General features: G+C 45.2%; 1 protein-coding gene across 1 annotated transcript; it reads right to left on the reverse strand.

Annotated features, from left to right (window-relative positions):
- Positions 1-623: 623 nt before the first annotated feature.
- On the reverse strand, positions 624-3,047 carry ankrd34c (ankyrin repeat domain 34C). Its single transcript, XM_052040459.1, has one exon. The coding sequence runs from the start codon at positions 2,232-2,234 to the stop codon at positions 624-626; it is 1,611 nt and encodes a 536-aa protein (XP_051896419.1). The 5' UTR covers positions 2,235-3,047.
- Between the last annotated feature and the right edge of the window lie 942 nt (positions 3,048-3,989).

Below are 3,989 nucleotides of genomic sequence, written 5' to 3' on the forward strand. Positions count from 1 at the left end.
GCAGTATCAATTCTTCCATCCCTGTGTGTAAGGGTCTCACATTTTCCCTCATTAATCTTTTGCTTTATAGATACCTTTACAGAAGCTCTTACAGTGTAACCTTATGTTGAGAGAGAGAGAGAGACCTGGTGCCCTGCAGCCGATGGAAGGAATGTCAGGCAAGTGGGAGGTACCCTGGCAGTCAACTGAAGCAAAGGTCAGGCCAAAGATTGGAGCAGCTAGCTGTCTGTCAACTGATGCAAGTATCCCATGTGATTTGTAACAGGAGGCTAGCACTCATTTTCAGATGAAAACCAATGAGAGCCCTGGCTCTCCTGCAGCACCAGAGGCAATGAGGTGTGTAATGGGAAGTGTCCTCTGTAATCATTATAATAGAATGTCATACATGGTCTATTTGAGAAGCCCTTACTGTTAATTTCATGACCCCAATCCATTTGAATTTCATCCCTATTTGGTCCAATATTTAACTGGTTTGTATTCACCACATACAATCAAGGTATCTAACCCAGCCAGCCCAGCTCAATGCATTGTATTACTTTAAAGAAAAACACTAAACTTGTATAACTGGAATTAATCTTACTTTTCCAAAGGATCCATAAAATGAAGACAAGGCCATCGTGTTGCTAAGTGTTCAGCTCCTCAAAATCAGACAGCTGCTTCATTTGTTCCACCTGCATGGAATGCCTTCTCACCAGCTTTTTCTTTGCTTTCATGTCATTTCGCTTTGGTGAAGATGGTGCCATGGGAACCACAGACTTCAAGCACATGGTCAGCGGGGATGAAGGCTTGCTGTTGCACCCAATGTCAGGGATGGGTGGATTGGGATTGACATTGAGTGGAGGCAAATGTCCTGGCCTTGTGTGAGAGATGTGATCCAGAAGAAGTGTTCCAGAGCCTCTTCTTTCAAGGAGACCTGGAGGTCTGCGACGAACAGAACCAGGTGATGTGCTGGAGATGCTGTCTAGTGATTCACGGGAGCTGTTCAACAGGGTCAAGGGAGAGGTGTTGTGTTTCTTTCTTTCAAAAGTGACCTTTACCGGATCAAATGGATTGGTGACTGAATCTGAATAAAGTTGGGAGTCTGAATCGTAGTGGTCATTGCCCAGTCTTCTGCGGTGGACAGTGTCTCGCAAGCTCACTTGACCAGTTGAAGCAAAGCTGCTGACGCTATCTTGCTCAGAAGGCAAGGTGCTTCTTCGAGCTAAAGGCTGATGCTGAGCTTGGTTCTTCTCATAGGACTGCTTGCGGGAAACCGGCGCCGATGTGGAGGGAGTCCTAGAAGTCGAGTCACCGACAAATGGGAAGGTAGATGGGTCTTTACTTTCTATGCTGTTGGTCCTGGACAAAGTGGTCCGTTTGGGCAGAGTTAACCCATTGATTCCCTGTATGATCTCATCATCTGGGCTAACCCTTTTGCACTCCTCCTGGTAAGCAGAAGCTGCTAAGACAGATGGAGCAATCAAACCCCAGGGCTCTGACTGAAGCCTCTTTAATTGTGGCAGCCGTGTCCCAATTCTTTTTGGATTGGCTTTTCTGGTGGGAGAGCCAAGATCATTGTGTGGTTTGCTGGTATAACTTCCAGTCTGATGTGAGATTACCTGGAAGTTAAAGGATTTTTCATCTTCCTGCTCACCAGTAGGTGATGGAGTCAAAGATGTCTTGAGCTCAATATCAGATGGGGTCATACACAGAGGCATATGTCTCTCTTCCAACTCTGGTGATGGTGGAACGTTTAGATACTGCTTGGTTGTTTTTGTACCAGAAGGAGATTTATCAGTAGTTATTATTATGACTTCTTTCCCTTTGGCTTTGCAGGCATTCAGCAGACATTTAAGGACCTCTTTGTCATCTGTGTTGATGGCATAAACCAAGGCTGATGCACCAGAATGATCCTCCAAGCTTGGGTCAGCTCCATTGGTCAGCAGCAGGGATACAGCTTCCTCTCCAGCTCTCTCAATGCAGGCATGCATTAGTGCTGTTTTACCGGACTTATCTTGAATGTTTGGGTCTGCCTGATTTTCCAGCAGATACTTGACCATCTTGGCTTTGCTCACACTCTGCTGGTCCACATGCCTGGTCATACAAGCCACCATGAGGGCTGTCTCTCCCCTTTCATTGCTCTCATTAATGTATGCTCCACCTTCTAACAAAAGTCTGGTTAATCTCAACCTTCCCAACCAGACAGCCTTTAGCAGGGAATTCCCATCAGTCCGTAGTTCAGTGGCATCATCCATGACAAACTATTATTGGAGATCCTTTGGAAGCCTGATAAACTTGAATATCTGAGTTAAACAATAAAAGGCGAACATCAATAATATAATAATTTCCTTGATGCACACAAATGTCATATCATTTACCTGCCTGCAGATACAAATTAGATAAATTATAGGTTCTTGGTTCAGTCTGGGGATCAGGCAGGAAACAGAAGTTAAAGACCAAATAAACTAATGACCTTACTAAATGGGGGAGCAGCTTGAGGGGACGTGAGTCCGACTCCAACTCCTGTTCTTATGGAGTTTCATTGCTAGTTATACACTGTTGGCTGACATTCCAGTACAGTAATCGGGGGAGTGTAAACAGAGGCCTCATCTGTTCTCTTAGATGAATTTCTAATGAGGAATGGTCAGACAAGTCATGCTTGTATCCACAGAAGGTTAGAGGAGTAAAAGGGGACAGAGTGAAACATATATCGAGGATCTCGAGGAGTCTTGACAGAGTGGATGTGGAGAGGAAGTTCCTCGTATGAGAAGCTGTGACTAGGGGTCACTGTTTAAAAATGTGTCATTTTTTGAGACAGAGATAAAGTGAATTTTCTCTCAGATGATCACACATATTTGAACTCTCTTTCTCAAAGGGTACTATTCATAGTCCCAGTTAAGAAACTCCATGAGTTTTCTATGCTTGCAGATTTCCCCATTGTCTATAATCTGTACAAACCCCTAGACTTGTCTGATTCAGCCCTCTTGATCACCCTGAATGTAATCCTCCCACCAGAGGCAGCCAAACCTTCAGCTGCCTGGGCCTGGGGCTTTGGAATTCCCTCCCTCAATCTCTCTGCCTCTCCTTCATTTCTTCAAACCCATCACTTTATCTGCCTCAATCCCACTTGCCCTAATATCTCCCTAGGGGGCTTAGTGTCATTTTTTTTGTTTGATAATAATCGTGTGTGGTGACTTTGGACTTATTAGCCAGTTAAAGGCACGATATAAATGGAAGTTGTTGTCAATAAAAATTCCAGCTAGTGTATTGTGACGGGAATCACTTCCTACCATGCTGGCTGTCAGTGCAGCAGCCCCATTAGTACCATCCTCCCCTGTAACTCCGCGGCTTGCTTTCACTGACATGCCAATCAACTTCCCTTTGATTCTTGTCACTTACCTATCCTAAGGGGTAGTTTAAGGGAGACAGTTAACCTACCAGCACATCTTTGGGACGTGGAAGGAAATCAGAGCACCAAGCGTAGACCCACATGGTTACAGGGATTGAACCTGCCTGTATGCTGCACTCTGCTGGCCTTGACAGCAGAATGATCGGAGATTTACACCCTTATCTTTGAGCAGTCCGAGTGTGGACACACTAATTGTGTTAGTACTTTTCTTCTTGGGGCGTGTATTTGCTGCCTATCTTGGTTCTGTCTGATTGGAGCTGTCTGTAGTGGTTAATCCTGACCCGTGCTGTCACTCATTAAAGAGAGCTTGCTGGTCGCAGTTAAGTGGAAGGCTATTTCCTTCAATAGCAGCTTAAGCATCATCGCATTTCAGTACAACATGATTATTTCCAAATTATGTTCATGTTCAGACAATCAGTTATAAACCTTCAGAATGTCACAGTCAAGTCCCAACGGTCCGAGGTGAAGCAGGCTTTGGACAGTAGATGGCGCAACAGTCTATGTGAGCTCAAACCATCGCCCCGACCAGGGCTCTGCAGACACGGTCGCCCTCAGGATGTTGCCAGCTGCTGATAGTGGAATGTACAACACTGTACCGGAC

The sequence above is a fragment of the Pristis pectinata genome, chromosome 28 (assembly GCF_009764475.1).
Source record: "Pristis pectinata isolate sPriPec2 chromosome 28, sPriPec2.1.pri, whole genome shotgun sequence".
NCBI classification, from domain to species: Eukaryota; Metazoa; Chordata; class Chondrichthyes; order Rhinopristiformes; family Pristidae; genus Pristis; species Pristis pectinata.